We start from the raw sequence: 17,871 nt of genomic DNA, 5'->3' as shown, positions 1-17,871 counted from the left end.
CTTATGCCCACAGACATATTTTGAAGATTTTTTTGCTTTCTTTGGTGTATTATATCTCGCAGGAGTGAAAAAGGCACAGCATCTCAATACTAATGAGCTGTGGGCCACTGATGGGACTGCACTGAATTTCTTTATTGCATTGATGAGCAAACGGAGGTTCCACACATTTCTCCAAGCTATATGTTTTGATGACAAATCTACGAGAGCTCAGAGAAAGGAAACAGATAATCTGGCACCTATTAGAGAAATATTTGACGAATTTGTGGATGTTTGCTAGAAGAGCTATAGTTCTGGTGCATTGACGATGATAGATGAGATGTTAGAACTGTTGTGTGGATGTTAAGTCAGGCAGTATATAGCAAACAAGCCTGAAAAATATGGCCTCAAGGTAAATATATTCTGTGATGCCAGAATGTTTTATACGCTAAATGTGGAAATATATGCAGGCAAACAGCTACTGGGCCATATCAAGCACCCAATGATGCTGAGCATGTGGTGTTATGATTGATTCGACCGATTGACAAAACAGGCAGAAACGTGACGATGGACAATTATATTTCATATATACCATTGGCTAACCTAATGTATGACAATCATCAACTCACAGTAGTAGGTACTATATGGAAAACGAAAGAGAGATTCCACCGGAACTTCTGGGTGTAAAGTGTAGGCAACTAAACAGCAGCCTATTCGCATTTTGAGAAGAACCAAGCAACAACTGCCTGATTTGCTCATGCACAGTAACGATGCTATTGACGCTGACAGTGGCAAAGTGAACATACCTGAAGTCACTACATTTTACAGTGTCACAGGAGGTGTAGATGTTGTCGACTGTTTGAAATCAGAATATTCTGTTTCAAGAATAAGCAACTGCTGGCCTCCTACACTGTTTTTCAGCTTTTGGAACATCGGAGCAATAAATGCTCAAATAATGTATAAGGTGAACACAGATGACTTAATTCCACGGAGAAGATTCATCACAGAATTGAGTATGATGCTTACAAAATCCCACATGATCAAATGCATGTCGATTACGAGGATATCACTTCACTTGAAGGAGAAAATTAAAGGTGTTGTACACATTTGTAAACTGCCATTAGCAAAAGAAGGAAATGACTCAAGACAAAAAACAAATGTCACTACTGCCCTAAAAGGAAAAACAGATTCACACAGCATCTCTGCCATCGTTGTTCCAACCCTGTCTGTAAAGAACATACAACATTGAGTGTTCTTAATTTGCCAGGAGTGTATGTCACAAGAAGCCATGTCTGAATCTGATGAGTAAAAGGAGTGTGGTTAACCTTAATTAATCACTTGCTATAAATATTACAAACTGCTGTTCTATAAATATTATGAACTGCTGTTCACACAGGTGTTGTAATTGTAATCAAAAAGTTTGTGTAGTCTTTGGATGTTGAAATATTTTTAAGTTTAGCAAATTAAATGTTCCACACCATGTTTATACTAATTTATAAAGCTTTGGTAGTAATAAAGAAATCATTTGTTGTATAAATGTGTCTTTATCTGGCATAAAGAGAGAAAAAAGGAGCAAGATCTCATTGTTAGAAAAAAATCTAACACCGGAGTTATTGCGTGACAACAATATACCCGAGTGACCGCAGGTTAACACAAGAATTTGACTGTGGAACTACAATATTTTTTGCATAACTTGGAACATTATGGTATTAGGGAGAAAGCTCGACCGTTGTTCACTTCGTATCTGGAAGCCAAACAAAAAATGTATCATCTAAGAAAGCATGCGGGTTTGTCATGCAGACTCCAGGACACATTCCTCAAAATATTCCATAAAAAGATTAGCAATAGTGGTTGACAGAGCACTCCTCATTGCAACTGTGTCTGCTCGTAGAACTGGTCACTGAATAAAACTAAGTGAATGTCAATAGATGTTGAAAGAGGTTAGTTATTTCAGTACCAAACCTAACCTCAATTTACCATAATGAATCAGACAGTTGAACACTAGGGAGGAATGAGATTAAATCAAAAGTTACTAACTTATGAGAATCACTCAAAGGCAGTCATTGTAATTGATGTAAGAAATCTACCAAGTTCCTAGTGTGATGTGCACACATACCTACTATTGGGTGCAACAGAGTAACAAAGTGATTCGGTACTGACAATAAGTGTCAGAGGATCTACTTCTTGTGGATATTTCGAAGGCTATACAATCTAGGAGGGACAGCACAATAAGAGTTAAGATTCTTAATATTCCCTTGTGAGAGAACTTTTATGTAGAGGATTGTTAGCCTCCTTCTGAACCTTTTATGTTGGATCAGCTCTGTGTCTGTGATACACTGAATCAGATAGCAAATACAGTATCTTTTGAGCATAATCCTGCTTGTCCAACACAGCACTGTCCTTGTCTGCAGGTAAGATAAGAATATCAGAATCTACCCAGAGTGAACACAGAGGAGCCTTCTCTTCTGTTGTAATATTACTGTTGGGTGAAAATGTGTAGCTCAGGATGAATGTTAAGAGGTCAACTCCCCCTGCTTTGTATTTTCAGGCTGATAGTTGTCACCATCCAGTTGAGAGTGAAGAGGTACTTTGTACCATGGTTCATAGGACGTATATCAACTTAGATGTGAAAGCTTGTCAGCTGAGTTAGCCCACCTCGAAGTCACATATCACTAGAATGGCTACAGTGAAAGGCAGATTGGACACAGGTTGCACAGTCAAGTAAATGTGAATCAAGTGAGTGCCAAAAATAAAGCCTATGGCACTATTTCCTTATGCAGGAAGCGGTTTTAACAGAAGTGGTCATATTCTGCGGAAAACATGATGTGAAGTGTGTATTTTCAACCACCGTATAATAACCCTTCTTGGGCCTGTAAAAGATAATCTTGATACGTGTAAAATGAATGTTTAACATAGCCCATGCAGTTGTGGCATGTTGTACATTGCTCAGTGCATCAGGACTATGGAGGGCACACACACACTTCAGCAGCATTACCTTGGTACCAGTCATTCCATAGAATGTAACAACACAGTGATTGTATTGTGTGTTTCCAGCTGTTGGGATAGTGTTATTAAGGAAGCAGTTGAGGAGGTTAAATTAATAAGTGTCATTTTAAATACAGCGGGAGATATTTCCCTAAATTGTGCATAGAATCCTGCTCTCTCCCTGGTCAAACAAAGGAGGGGTGGAGTTAATGCTACCTCATCCATTGACTGTTGATATTCACTATTGATAGTTTCTGATGTTGGTCATTTTTGGTTGTTTGATGGTGCTAGTTGTTCTCTCTCTCTCTCTCTCTCTCTCTCTCTCTCTCTCTCTCTCTCTCTCTCTCTCGTGTGTGTGTGTATATGTGTTTCTGTATATGCTGTATTCTGGTTCTTGGTCTGCATTGAGCCGTTTCCCAAGGGTTCAAATATTCTTGTGCGACGGCATCTATGGCATCTGCATCTGTGCTTAGGAAGTGACAGTGTGTTCATCTGTCAAAACACCAGCATTTGTGAAAGATATCAGCCAGCTGCTTTTCTCCATGTAGTTTGAATATTGTGTTTGCTGAGATATCTCAATTTCACAGATAAAGAACTTGTGTAGGATAGGATACCCCTAAACCAATTTAAAATTGTTAGTGATTATAGACTTGTAAGTCACAGACTAAGAAGAGATTAAAACAATGGTAGAATGGGGGGGGGGGGGGATCCTCAAATGGTGGGAATTCAGAAACGTAGTTTCCATTATTTAAGAAAATGGGTATGTACCGTATTAAATTCAACAATTCAACAAAAAGTTCAAAAGGAAGTGTGTGCAGGCATAGATGCATGGGATACTTAGTTAACACAGGTACCTACACAAACAGGCAGAGATGTTGCAGGTATGAAGAAGACAAAATAAAAGATGATCTGAAATGGAGCAAGGTAACTGTTAGAGAGATGGCAGAAGTTACAGTTTGATGATAACTGGAAATGATCAAATATTCTGAATCCAACAAAACTGTTCAAAATTGCTATAGAGAGAATGTGTGAGCAATAAAAGCATGTAGAATATAATACACGAGTGTAACGTTGCATAGGCCTTATATTTCATAAGTTAACATGGCATAGTAACTTACAACAGGTGAAAAATATTAACAAGCATTAAATGTTTGTGTGGTTGAGGAGGTGAATCAAAAACACAGTAAATAATGATGGTAATGACATTTCGGAAGAATCGCCATTGGATTGAATTGAGATTTTTCTGTGTTTACTTTTGGACATTTAGTTGAGCCTTTGCTCCTGTGGATATACTTACATTAGTTTTCTTTTCATCTAGAGACACAGGTCCACAGCTTAATCTGGTACCTGAGACTGTATTTTGGTTTGAATAACAAAGAAAAACTTTTTGGAATATTTGTTTACTCTTTTCTTCCAGCGTAAGTCAAGTATATCAAAATAGCTTCAATATGTTTGTCATCAGTGTTGCCACCACACCATTAACCAAAAGGAAAATACAGTGTCTATCCCCTCCCTTAAGTGACACACAGCATGTACATTTTAAGGGGAAAAAAGCACCATGAAGGAATTATCCCAATGGAATGGAAATTGAAAGAAGTCATTTACATTTACAGACAAACAAATGTTTACAATTTCAGAAAAAAAATGTATGATTTATTCAAGGGAAGTGCTTTATAAATTGGGCAAGTCAATAAGCCATTTGTCCATCTCTGGCCCTCCATGCAAGCAGTTATTCAGCTTGATACTGATTGACAAAGTTGTTGGTGTCCTCCAGAAGGATATTGTCAAAAACCCAAGCTGGTTGGAGGACCCTGACCATTATACTCGAAATGTTCTCAATTGGGGGGAGAGCCAGTGACATTGCTGGCCAAAATAGGGTTTACCAAGCATTAAGGCAAGCAGTAGAAACTCTGGCTTTGTGCGAGTAGGCATTATCTTGCTGAAATGTAAGACCTGGATGGCTTGCTGTGAAGACCAACAAAATGGCGTAAAATATCATCGACATACTGCTGTACTGTAAGGGTGCCCTCATGAAAACCATAGAGGTTCTGCTATAAAATGAAATGACATCCCAGACCATTACTCCTGGTTGTCGGACCATATAGCGGACTACAGTGAAGTTGGTATGCCTTTGCTGTCCGGGGCATCTCCAGAAACGTCTGTGGTCTGGAATTTTACTTACTGGAGCAGAATTGTCTGCATTGATGAGTCCTGCTTTGAACTGAGCCCTGAATATCAGCAAAGATGTGTCTGGAGATGCCCTAGACAGAGTGCCATTTCATTTTATATCTGAATCCCTTGGCATGAGGGCATGAACTCAACAAGTCAGTGGAAGTCCACTGCCGAAATAACAAGCCATGCAGGCACTGTAGGCATCCATAATTGCAAAGGTGTTAGCAGTGCAGGATTTTGTGCATGAACTGACACCTCAGTTATGTCCCATAAATGTTCGATGGAATTCATGTTGGGTGATCTGGGAGGGTAAATAATTCATTTGTTGTGGCCTGGTGACATGGCGTGTTGTCATCTATAAAAGTTCCATTGTTATTAGGGAACATGACCATTTCCAGTTAATGATTAGTTCTGTTGTACCAGAGGATCCAGTCCATTCCATGTAAACACAACCAGCTTGCTCAGTGCATTGTTAACAGATTGGATCCATGCCTTTGTGGGGTCTGTGTCACACTCAAACTCTACCATCAGTTCTTACCAACTGAAACTGGGACTTATCTGATCAGGCCACAGTTTTGCAGTCGTCTAGGCTCCAACTGATATAATCATGATCTCAGGAGAGGTGCTGCAGTCAATATTATGCTGTTAGCAGAGGCACTTGCATTGGTCACTGCTGACATAGCACATTAATGTAAAATTTCGTTGCACTGCCCTAATGGATACATTTGTCGTTTGTCCCACATTGATTTATGCTGTTATTTCATGCAGTGTTACTCATCCGTTAGCACTGACTGGTCTACGCAATCGTGGTTGCTCTTGGTCATTAAGTGAAGGCCACTCCATTGCCTGTGGTGAGAGGTAATACCTGAAATTTGGTATTCTCAGCATAGTTTTGACTCTGTGGCTCTCGGAATATTGATTCTTCTAATGATTTCGAAATGGAGTGTCCCATGTGTCTAACTCCAATTATCATTCCACGTCCAGAGTATGTTAATTCAGTTCTTGCAGCCATAATCACTTCAGAAATCTTTTCATACGAATCACCTTGAGTACAAATGACAGCTCCACCAATACACTGCCCTTTTAAAATGCCTTGCGTAAGCAATTCTGCCACCTTTTTATATGTGCTTATTGCTATTCCACGACTTTTGTCACCTCAGTGTATGTTTATAGCTCACACGACAAATTGCATTTTCATGAAAAGAGTCAAGCTTTGTGACACTATTCTTGATGTGTCTCCTCTTCCCCAGTGTCACCAGTTTAGATGACTCGCCTGATACCTTCATGAAATTCTCCTTCCAAATTATCATTCACTGGTTTGTTGAGCAGCTGCAGTTCACTCCACTGCTGTATCCAATCGAAAAAGATGTACTCCAGCATCTCTCTCTCTCTCTCTCTCTCTCTCTCCCTCCCCCCTCCCCCTCCTTCTCCCCCTCCTTCTCCCCCTCCTTCTCCCCCTCCTTCTCCCCCTCCTTCTCCCCCTCCTTCTCCCCCTCCTTCTCCCCCTCCTTCTCCCCCTCCTTCTCCCCCTCCTTCTCCCCTCCCCCTCCTTCTCCCCTCCCCCTCCTTCTCCCCTCCCCCTCCTCCTCCCCTCCCCCTCCTTCTCCCCTCCCCCTTCTCCGCTCCCTCTCCTTCTCTCCCTTTCTCCCCTCCCCCTCCTTCTCCCCTCCCCTCCTTCTCCCCCCTCCTGCCACCCTCCCTCTCCTGCCACCCTACCCCTCCTCCCCTCCCCTCCTTCTCCCCTCCCCCTCCTTCTCCGCTCCCCCTCCTCCTCCCCTGCCCCCTCCTCCCCTGCCCCCATCCTCCCCTGCCCCCCTCCTCCCCTGTCCCCCTCCTCCCCTGTCCCCCTCCTCCCCTGTCCCCCTCCTCCCCTGTCACCCCTCCTCCCTGTCACCCCTCCTCCCCTGTCCCCCCTCCTCACCTGTCCCCCCTCCTCACCTGTCACCCCACCTCCCCTGTCCCCCCTCCCCCCTGTCCCCCCCTCCCCCTGTCCCCCCCTCCCCCCCTGTCCCCCCTCCTCCCCTGTCCCCCCCTCCTCCCCTGTCCCCCCTCCTCCCCTGTCCCCCCTCATCCCCTGTCCCTCTGCCTCCCCTGTACCTCATTCTCCCCTCTCACCTGTCCCCCCTCCCCTGCCCCCCTCCCCCAGAACCTGCCCCTCCTTCTACCCTCCCCTTCCCCTCATTCGCCTCCTACCCTCCCCCTCCCCTTCCCCTCATTCGCCTCCTACCCTCCCCCTCCCCTTCCCCTCATTCGCCTCCTACCCTCCCCCTCCCCTTCCCCTCATTCGCACTCTCTCCTCCCCTCTCTTCCCCTCATTCTCCCTCGTCCCCTTCTCTTCCTTCTCCCTCGTCCCCTTCCCCTCCTCCTCACTCGTCCCCTTCCCATCCTTCTCCTCGCCCCCTTCCCATCTTCTCCCTCGTCCCCTTCCCATCCTTCTCCCTCGTCCCCTTCCCATCCTTATCCCTCGTCCCCTTCCCGTCCCCTCCTTCTGCCTCGTTCCCTTCCCCTCCTTCTGCCTCTTCCCTCACCCCTTCCCCTCCTCTCCTCCCCCATATCTGCTCCATCCTCCCCCTCCCCCATATCCTCCCCCTCCCCTCCCTCTCCTCCCTCTTCCCTCCCCTCTGCCCCACTCCCCCATCCCTCCCCCTTTCCCCCTTCCCATCTCCCCCTTCCCCTCCCCCTTCCTATCTCCCCCTTCCCATCTCCCCCTTCCCATCTCCCCCTTCCCATCTCCCCCTTCCCATCTCCCCCTTCCCATCTCCCCCTTCCCATCTCCCCCTTCCCATCTCCCCCTTCCCATCTCCCCCTTCCCATCTCCCCCTTCCCATCTCCCCCTTCCCATCTCCCCCTTCCCATCTCCCCCTTCCCATCTCCCCCTTCCCATCTCCCCCTTCCCATCCCCCCTTCCCCATCCCCCTTCCCATCCCCCCTTCCCATCCCCCCCTTCCCATCTCCCCCTTCCCATCTCCCCCTTCCCATCCCTCTCCCCCTTCCCATCTCCCCCTTCCCATCTCCCCCTTCCCATCTCCCCCTTCCATCTCCCCCTTCCCATCTCCCCCTTCCCATCTCCCCCTTCCCATCTCCCCCTTCCCCTCCCCCTTCCCATCTCCCCCTTCCCATCTCCCCCTTCCCATCTCCCCCTTCCCATCTCCCCCTTCCCATCTCCCCCTCCCTCACCCCTTCCCTGCCCCTTCCCTCTGCCCCTTCCCCGCTGCCCCTTCCCCTCTGCCCCTTCCCCTCTGCCCCTTCCCCTCTGCCCCTTCCCCTCTGCCCCTTCCCCTCTGCCCCTTCCCCTCTGCCCCTTCCCCTCTGCCCCTTCCCTCTGCCCCTTCCCCTCTGCCCCTTCCCCTCTGCCCTTCCCCCCTGCCCCTTCCCCCCTGCCCCTTCCCCCCTGCCCCTTCCCCCCTGCCCCTTCCCCCCTGCCCCTTCCCCTCTGCCCCTTCCCCTCTGCCCCTTCCCCCTCTGCCCCTTCCCCTCTGCCCCTTCCCCCCCTGCCCCTTCCCCCCTGCCCCTTCCCCCCTGCCCCTTCCCCCCTGCCCCTTCCCCCCTGCCCCTTCCCCCCTGCCCCTTCCCCCCTGCCCCTTCCCCTCGGCCCCTTCCCCTCTGCCCCTTCCCCTCCCCATATCTCCTCCCTCCCCTCCCCTTCTCTCCCCCTCCCCTTCTCTCACCCTCCCCTTCTCCCCCTCCTTCCCCTCCCCCATATCCCCTCCCCTCCCCCATCTCTCCTACCCTCATCTCTCTTCCTGTCCCTTCCCCCATCTCCTCTCCCCTCCCTCCCCTCCCTACCCCCATCTCTTCTCCCCTCCCCTCCCCCATCTCCCCATCTCCTCCCCCTCCCCCATCTCCCCATCTCCTCCCCCTCCCCCATATCTCCCTCCCCCATCTCATCTCCCTCCTCCCACCCCCTCCCCATTTCCTCCCTCCTCCCCTCCTCCCAACTTATCTCCCTCCCCCTCCCTATCTCCCCTCCCTCGCCCTCCCAATCCCCCCTCCCTCCCCTCCCCCTCCCAAACTCTCCTCCCTCCCCCTCCCCATCTCCCCTCCATTCCCCTCCCCTCCCGCCCGCTCCCCATCTCCCCTCCCTCCCCCTCCCCATCACCCTCCCCCTCCCCATTCTCATCTCCATCTCCACCCCCTCATCTCCACCCCCTCCTCCTCTCCCCCTTCTCCTCTCCCCCTCCTCCCCTCCCCCTCCTCCCCTCCCTCTCCCCCATCTCCTTTCCCTCCTCCCACCTCCTCTCCCTCCTCTCCCTCCTCCCCCACATCTCTTTTCCCTCCTCCCCTCCCCCATCTCTTTTCCCTACTCCCCTCTGCTCCTCTCCCCTCTACCTCCTGTCCCCTCTCCCCCTCTCCTCCCCACCCCTCTCCCCCTCTCGCCCTCTCCTCCCCACCCCTCTCCCTCCTCCCATCTCTCCCTTCTCCCCTACCAATGCTGTAGATTCCTACACCTCAAAACAGGCACTTTAGAGAGAACATACATGGATAATCAACGCAAAATCAGTAAAATTTCTTTCTGTGTTGCTTAAGATTAAACTGTGTTAAAAAAGGTTCGTATCGTCTACAAGCAGTATTGCTGACATATTGTGTGATCCATATTTTTTAAGGCCTTAACTCCATAGTACTGCTCAGGCCTCGCCAATACAATTCGGAAGCTTTCTTGAGTTCTACTGCTATCAATCTACACTTAGTGCTGCGGTGTAGCCATTATTCAGTGAACTCTTATTGTCTGATGTTTTTACTGCGGCCTTAATTTAATTTAATTCCAAAGTTAATCTTCACTGAAACGACTGTAACGTGGTGTGGGTGAATGTTCCACTAAGGACTTGTTTGGCTCTGTGCCTGAGGGGTTAATGCCACCTTGCTTCCTGCCCTAGTCACAGCATCCGTTGTTTAATCGATAGGTTTTAAGGCAAGCACCAATCACACGTAAATAAAGTCAGGTAATAAATGGCTCTGAGCGCTATGGGACATAACATCTGCTCATCAGTCCCCTAGAACTTAGAACTACTTAAACCTAACTAACCTAAGGACATCACACACATCCATGTCCGAGGCAGGATTCGAACCTGCGACTGTAGCGGTTGTGCGGTTCCGGACTGAAGCGCCTAGTACCGCTCGGCCACACCGGTTGGCAAAGTCAGATAATAATGTAAATAAATAAATAAATAATTGATAAAACACTTCTAATAAACTTGAAAATTAAATGGACACATGTTTGAATAACAGTCAGCACAATACAGAAATTGATTAAAATTGGAGTACTGTATTGTCAAAAAAAATTCCACCCTAAGTTGAATGACGAAAGCTGTAGTTAGTGTTGTTATGTCACGTAAGATAGCAAACTATGTGACAGAGCCCCCATACATTGAAATTCCACTAACTCAGCTGTAATCTCAAAGTCTAGATTCCAGTGAAATACAACAGGGATTGCCTCAGTTATCTGCACAACTATTAGTAAATGTTCATTATGATATACAACCTAACATATGAAAGCAGTGTGATAACGACACCATACAGTGTTGGAAGGGTGCAGCTGTACTGCTTAGGAAAACCAAATCCTACTCCCATCAGAACACTATTCAGACTGTGTGTCAGTGTTCTGCATCTCCATTGTATGCTGACAAACCAAAAGACCCAGAGACGCTCCATTGCTGCCTATTTCAAAGCTTGGAAACCAGATCACACTGGTCATATTCACGATTTGTTACTGAACCGTTAAAATTATTGACATCAATTATTACATTGATTTCATTTTCCATAAAACATACCATCGTGGGCATCTTCTCAAGCTTATTACTCTCACCTTGCAGATCAATCTAACATGAACATCATAAGAGTTATCAGTGAAAACACTGATGATAGTGAATTCGTGTGGCAACAGCCTTTTGAGTCGTGCCATCATACATTAGTTTAGAATGAATAGAACATAAAGAAATATATGCATGTAAAAGATCATGCCACATCAAAAACGAAGACAATCTGATATTGAATGTTGAGATACACTCAATTTGTAGGTAACATACAATTTGAATTATTCATTGTGAGTTCTCAAAGAGATTCTAGAACAATACGTATCTGAAAATGGTTTTCAGTTTGTCAGTCTGCTCTTTCATTACAGTTGCTAATGTACCTCATTACTTCCAACTTGAGCTGATAGATTTACATTGTAACACCCTACTCAACAACTAGTTGTCCAGTCCAGGAGTTTACGAGACTTGTATAAAATGTTGCCCCAGGAGCAATATCCTAGACTGCACAGACTATCTGCTAAAGTGTATTCAGTGTTTCATTCAATACATTTGTTAAAATTTTTTTCTATTATGAAGTTGAAATAGTCCCGCCAGCATTTGGGTTTATTGGGATTAACAGATTTTTAGGCTGCCTAGTTCCATGCGTTTGACTTTTATCACTAACCACGGTTACCGATGATGTATTGCATATTCCAAAATGGAAAATTTATAAATTAGTGAATATCATAACTTTATGTTAAATGCCTGTATGTAAAGCTGTCCACAGCTTGATGTTAAATGCCTGTATGTAAAACTTTTTATAATTTTGCTTACCATATTGGTTAATATTTAGTCACGTAATAAATGTTACTGCTTTGGTAGAAAAATAAAAAGATGCAAATAAATATGCATGATAGAATCCTGCTTATAACAGTGTGCTGCAATGTTCACCTCTTAGAAGTAGTGTTGCAAGCACATCTGCCCTAGATTCCCTCATGCGCAGCCTTCGGCATGTGGGCGTCTCAATCACACATCTGTCCGGAGTAGTGCAGTGAGGGGGGGGGGGGGGGGGGGGGGTGCTTGGCAGACTCAGCTGCACTTGCAGCTCTTAGAATGAAACACATCCTGATGTCATGCTACGAGTTTCTGTGAATTACTTTGAGACTTGATTCTATTTAATCATATTAATTAAAGTCATCTTTATTCTCATATCTTTTGAGTTTCATATAAACCAAGTTATTGTGTATTCACAGGATCTAAGTGTTACAATATGGCTTATCAGGGAAGGCTGTTGCCGTACTGGTTTGCCAGTATGTATTTACAGGATCTGAGTGCTACAATATGGAAGACTGTTGCTGTACTGGTTTGTCAGTAGTTTAACTTAAAATGTTTGTCAAACAATAGTTTAAAAAAGCTGTGTTACTTGTGAAATAGATGTTGTACAGCTGTGCAATGCTGTAATGAACTTGTGAATTCAAGATGCGCAGCTTGTTATGTGTCATGAATGATTCCGTACAACTTTTGGCTTCAGTTGTAAAGTTTTTTACCTCTGCAAACTAACGCTGTGGCTGTGGCAGTAATCCGTTGCACGATTCCTCTTTCGTGGAAGGTATAAGATTTTTGTTGCTGAAACAGTGTTGATTACTGTTGCTGTTCTGTCTTTCTCCACTCCTCTCAAGCAGGGGTGGCTGCTTTCTCTGTTCTGGCTCTCCTCACCAATCAGGACAACTGTTCCCACCTCCCACGCAGGCTGTCCATCCAGATGTCTTGCAGTGAACATTGTTGCAATGCACTGTCAAGAAACCTTGTTATTTCTAATCATCATTCTTAATGTAGCAAGTGGACAGGGTGTATCACCAGCTTCAGGACTGAGGAAAATACTCCCTGACCCCACCACAACATTCATAGCTCTAAAATATCTTATCACTCCCCTCTCCGCAAAGTGCACAGCTCAGGTGTCATCTCAAGAAAAGTTGAATTGACTCTCACTTAACCAGCCTGTAACTTTGTCACAGATGTTCGGCATTCTTGTGCAGAGGCCTTGTCGTAGAAAGCACGGACCTGCTTAAACACGTTCCAGTGTTCACACAACGACTCTTCAATATTACTTTTTATGTAATCCATGTAAATAAAACAGAAAGAAACTTCCACAAGGGAAAAATATATTACAAACAAAGATTCCAAGTCTTACCAAGCGCGAAAGCGCCGGTAGACCTGTCCTTTTTTTCCCCCTAAGGTAAGTCTTTCCGCTCCCGGGATTGGAATGACTCCTTACCCTCTCCCTTAAAACCCACATCCTTTTGTCTTTCCCTCTCCTTCCCTCTTTCCCAAAGAAGCAACCGTCGGTTGCGAAAGCTAGAAATTTTGTGTGTGTGTTTGTGTGTTTTATTTATTGTGCCTGTCTACCGGCACTTTCCCGCTTGGTAAGCCTTGAAACCTTTGTTTTTAATATATTTTTATATAATCCGTATCACACTGTACAGTCTTAGTCATTGTAATTTTCAGATTACCACGAAAAAGCGTTTCAAAACAAAGCCATGCCTTCAGTTATACCTTTGTACTGGGCTGGGAAAAGGTTGCTTTAGAAAAATTATAAAAGCTGTTTCAGATGGCTGAAAAAGTCTGTAAGTGAAGATTTGCACTACCAATACATGTGCCTATAGCCTATTAAAGTTTCATTGACACCAGACTAATACTTTTGAAGATTTCTGAGTGAGAAGCTACATTCGTGGTTGCCAAAAACCTACACTGTCCTTGCAACAATCATACATTGAATATGAAAATCAGGTTGTCTCATACAGCCTAATGCAGAAATACAAAAGAAAAATATTGCTGTAACTCATTTGCTCATAATTAAAGCCTAAATTCCAGTGTCCATATCTGTAATACAACAATTCAACAGTAGACAGCAAACCTTCTTACACAACCAAACTGCAAATGCAGAACAACTACTCTGTGAAGCACTCAAAAATTAGTCACAACTGGCAATACCTATAAACAACAGATCAGATGAAAAGGTAATGGAGAAATAAGCTTTTTTCTTACAAAATTACTGTGTGAAATGAAATAAACCTCTTCTACACTTGATCCTCAGGTTTTCTAGAAGGACCTGCTGCCACTAATTCTTCATGGTGAAATTCTGCACCATGTAGAACCACAGCACAGTCTTCTGAAGCAAGTTCATTAGAATCCAGTCTCTCTCTCTCTCTCTCTCTCTCTCTCTCTCTCTCTCTCTCTCTCTCTCTCTCGCTCTCTCGCTTTTGGGAAAAAAAAGCCCCAAAGAGATTTCTAATTTGTATGTTTCATAGGTTTTTCAAGCATGGCTAATCAAACACATGCATACGATGTTTAAGCTTGGTTGATTCATGGCACCCTAAACTCTCACCTTTAATAGTTGACTGCCCAAAGCGAAGCTACACATCTGACTGGCTTCAGTTTGTGACGTGCATAGCAATGGGGATGGGGAGGGGGTACGGGAGAATGGTAGGGGGTGGGGGGGAAGACAAACCCCTAATTCAAAGCACAGCTATCGATGTTTATGTTCCATTTCAAAATTATGTTTCCAAGCTGACAAGGAAGTTGGACACTTTTGTTTAAAGACACAAAATACAGAGCAAAGCTTGGTGTTTCAAACCTGAGTGAAGAGTGCACTGTTTCATCTCTCTTCCACTGTCAAAGTCAGATACTGGCCTGTAAAAAAGCTACTTGTATATGCTTTTAATTTATTTTATAAGTAATTGGGCTGTCCATGATTTGCTGTCGTATAATTACTGCCCAGACAAACATGTGATGAATCTATTTCTTATTTCTGCAAATGTAGTATGTGGTCATGTTTCACAGAGTTCGTACTTATTTTGAGCATTTAACCTGTTAGTCAGACTTTAGTTCATCCTTAACATTGAAGTTGCGGTTACACGATTTTCTAAGTTCATGTAATTAATTCAGTTTTTTTGTTTTCAACAGTTGTTACGAGACCTTCTGATGGTGCTTTCCCTATGGATGTGAAACAGTCCCTGTCTCGATTCCGAGCCACAAGAGTGGAACATGTTGACTCAGAGCGGGCTTTGCTTTGTTACTTGGTGGCGAAGGTTTCGAAGATTGATCCCGATTTAATTGTTGGGCATGATTTACATGGATTTGCACTGGAGTTATTGGTTCATCGCCTGCAGGTGCACAAAGTTCCACACTGGTCAAAGCTTGGACGACTGCGACGTGCAAATCTCCTATCTATTAAGGTAGATAAGTGATTATTTTTTTGGTACGAAGTGCCATTACATGTTTTTTGTCTGGGTTCCCAAAACGTAAGAAGTTTGATTGCCTCTGTTAATTTGATTGACAGTATATATGGATTGTTGGCTGTACAGTTATATGGCAGAGTACAGATCAAGAGGTATGAGTTTCAAATTTGCAATTTTTGCTAGGATTTTTCTGACATTTAACATATTGTGCACATTTGGCACTGCTGTGTGTAATACAATTTGGCGTGAATTCAACATTAAACTGTACGCGAAATTTCTAACTTGGCTAGATGAGAGGGCTGCCAGATTAGAGGAATAAAGACTTGGTAAAGTCATCACTTCTATGTGAGAATAAAACTTGACATAGGATGCAGTGTCCCCTAGTTAAATGCTTGGTGTAAACTTGTCTAAGATATGTAATTATAGTCATTGCTTTTAGTAAAATGGGAGGGGGCAGGCAGTTTTGGATAATTAAAAGTTAACTTTAGATTGATTAGGATCCTACGGTATCTTGCAAAAAAGGGTTCCCACATTAGGTCTTCGCATTTCAGTGTAAATTTGTTCACCATTTGGTGCTGAGTGGTCCATATCTGTGTGTAGTATAGGGTTGTTATAGTTAAACTTTTACTATTTGAGCCAGTGTAGACAGAAAACTATTTACCATATGGGTATTCAACTTTATATGAATGATGTTCAGACTGTGCACTGCAGGATTTGTGTGGTTAGAAATATATGTCACGACTTGCCGTTAAGTGCCAGTACTGGTACAGTGACGGAGGATTGAAACACAAGCCTCAGCATGCATTACAGTTGCAGAACATCAACGTGGGTCTGGACAACATGAGTATGGCTGCACTTGTAATGATGTATTATCAAAACAACAGCACTAGTGCTGCTGCTGTTCAGAAGCATTGTCACATTGAAGGAACACGGGGAGGTCCTCTTTCCACATCATTGAAGAATATGATTTAGAAGTTTGAATTAACTGATGTCTTGGAAATTGCTCCTGTGAGAGGTGGACGAACATTGGTGCCACAAATTTTTGAAGAAGTTGCTGTTTCCATGGCTGAGAATGCTAAACACAATGTGCAATTTTTAAGGAGTGCGTGAACTGTGTGGTGACAGCTGAACATTACATAGTCCACTTTTTGAAAAGTGCTACAAACAGTTGTGAAATGGCATTTTTACTGCGGTTCCAGGCTGTCATGGATGCGGATTGTCTTCTCATTGAGGAGCATTCATAAACTAGAACATAAACGTGATACACAATTTGCAAATATTATCCTCTCATGTGGAAATTAAAATGTGTTTCTTTCAATGGGTTATTCATTATTTCTCTTTTGTATGTCCTTAAAAATGTTTGCACCAAGTTTGTGTCCTATGATCATTTGTTTTTCATGGGACCACTCTCAGTTAGTGAAAGTTTAATTATAACCACCCTGTACATGATGAGAATTACTATCTAGGGGAGACAGCACAAAAAACAGAAAGACATTTTGCACCCCTTCAAGGCAATTTCACTTGAAATACAATTATTGTTTTTGTATTAGTCTTGTCCAGGTCTGAGTATCTTTTGCATAATTGAAATCTCAAAATTCATATGTGTTTTGTCTCCAAACACCGCTAATAGTCCAGTCAAATAGTAGGTATACCTTGCGTAAGGTGGGGTAGAAGAGCTTATTTTTTCAACTCGTTCATATGGTTGCAAAGATTAGAAAAACTGAGTTTTGCCAACAAAATTTCGCTTGGGAAAACTTTCTGCAGTCAAAAAACTTCAAAAATTTTGGACTTTTTTCTGTTTTTTCGAAATATCTCAGTTTCATTTGCTCCTCTCACTTTAATGTCTATTTTCTTTTTTAAAGAGCACAAAATTCTCTACAAATTTGATTCTTGCCATTTTTTTCTACTACCAATATCTAAGGCACTACAGCGCCTCAAAAAATACCAATTTTTCAAATTTTGAGCATAGTGGCAAGATGCATTATTTTTGAACACTATATTTTTCAGTTTCTGTTTGTGTACTATAAATACATTATGAATCATGTTATAAGTTGGAATTTACCACCTCACTTTCAGGTATTCAATTTCTCTTTATGCAACAAGAGGATTGCTGGGCAGGAACTATTGTGATTCTTACATCACTACCTGAAGTTCGCTATGGGCCACCTCAGCCTTGGTATTTCTAGAACTATAAATATAAATCATTAAGACACACACACACACACACACACACACACACACACACACACACACACACAATAAATTGTCTCAGGAAACTGAACTATTATTAGCTGCAATAGGCAACCTAATTAGATAGGTAATTATTCTTGTGTATAAAAGCCACACAGTTGACATTAAAAATAAGTAGCTTTATTACAATTAAAATCCATTGTCAGTTACTAAAAATGTTGACAGTTCTGGGTGTGTAAGACTTGTAATATAGCACTTAAGTGCACTTGAGACAGATATGAGCATCACTTCCAACGTTTTGATTTGCCAGGTTCCTCAGTGTCACAAGAAATACCTTGAGTTACGGATTCAGGGTCTGTACATAGAGTGACCCCAGATTGACCTCTTCTTTAAACAGCGAGTCAGCCTCAACGGTTTTGTCAGCGGTTTCCTCAACATCCTCCATAACATCTTCTTCTCTGTCTTCATATAAAAATTTTGGCACGTTTTCACAGTTGACCCCAATACATTCCTTGCAAATTGAAGAGCATTTCAAACCCACTTCTCTGCAGGAGCACACTCCACCATAGTACAGCTTGCAT

The 17,871-nt window shown here is 43.9% G+C and overlaps 1 protein-coding gene across 2 annotated transcripts in view; it reads left to right on the top strand.

Moving 5' to 3' along the window:
• The window catches only part of LOC126335359 (DNA polymerase alpha catalytic subunit), a 253,333-nt gene that overhangs the window by 80,250 nt on the left and 155,212 nt on the right, over positions 1-17,871 (top strand). For both annotated transcript variants that reach the window (XM_049998549.1, XM_049998550.1), the window contains one exon: positions 14,826-15,097. In XM_049998549.1, coding sequence (XP_049854506.1) covers positions 14,826-15,097 — 272 coding nt within the window. The remainder of the gene's footprint in view (positions 1-14,825; positions 15,098-17,871) is intronic.

The sequence above is a fragment of the Schistocerca gregaria genome, chromosome 2 (assembly GCF_023897955.1).
Source record: "Schistocerca gregaria isolate iqSchGreg1 chromosome 2, iqSchGreg1.2, whole genome shotgun sequence".
Taxonomy (NCBI): Eukaryota; Metazoa; Arthropoda; class Insecta; order Orthoptera; family Acrididae; genus Schistocerca; species Schistocerca gregaria.
This window is presented reverse-complemented; position numbering and strand designations above follow the sequence as displayed.